The following is a 503-nucleotide window of genomic DNA, read 5'->3' as shown; positions in this document are numbered from 1 at the left end:
CAGCCTCGAATATAAAGCGCCATCGGCCTTCTTCAAAGGGAGAAAGAGAGGGGGAAACTCGGCACCAATAAAACATCTGAAACCACGAAGAACCGCCATTAAAAACGACAACGAGAGTGACATCACGTGACCCTGACGTGTGACCTGCCGGAAGGAAACCCCTGCCCATCACTTACCTTCCTGGATGGGCGGCCGAGGTTCGTAGGGAACATCTGCAGGGGAGAGAACAAAAACATTTGTTATTGAGGAACCATTCAAGAACGAAACGGTTAGGTTAATTAATGCATTGTATTTCAAAAATAGGATAAAGGCGTTTGGCTATAATATAGTATATGTAATTACACACAATTGAAACACAACACTGGATATGTGTAATCATAAATATAAGGGGATATTGATAAACTTTGCGGGAGGATTGGTATAAACACAAGTACAAATAATAAGAAAGTATGAACACATAGACATAGCATGCATTAAACAGACTTTTGTTTATGCATGTGCCA

At 41.0% G+C, this 503-nt stretch overlaps 1 protein-coding gene across 1 annotated transcript in view; it reads right to left on the bottom strand.

Moving 5' to 3' along the window:
• The window catches only part of LOC119591719 (agrin-like), an 85,301-nt gene that overhangs the window by 82,996 nt on the left and 1,802 nt on the right, over nucleotides 1-503 (bottom strand). The window contains exon 3 of the mRNA XM_037940467.1: nucleotides 177-212. Coding sequence (XP_037796395.1) covers nucleotides 177-212 — 36 coding nt within the window. The remainder of the gene's footprint in view (nucleotides 1-176; nucleotides 213-503) is intronic.

Source organism: Penaeus monodon, chromosome 29 (assembly GCF_015228065.2).
Source record: "Penaeus monodon isolate SGIC_2016 chromosome 29, NSTDA_Pmon_1, whole genome shotgun sequence".
In the NCBI taxonomy this organism is placed as follows: domain Eukaryota; kingdom Metazoa; phylum Arthropoda; class Malacostraca; order Decapoda; family Penaeidae; genus Penaeus; species Penaeus monodon.
This window is presented reverse-complemented; position numbering and strand designations above follow the sequence as displayed.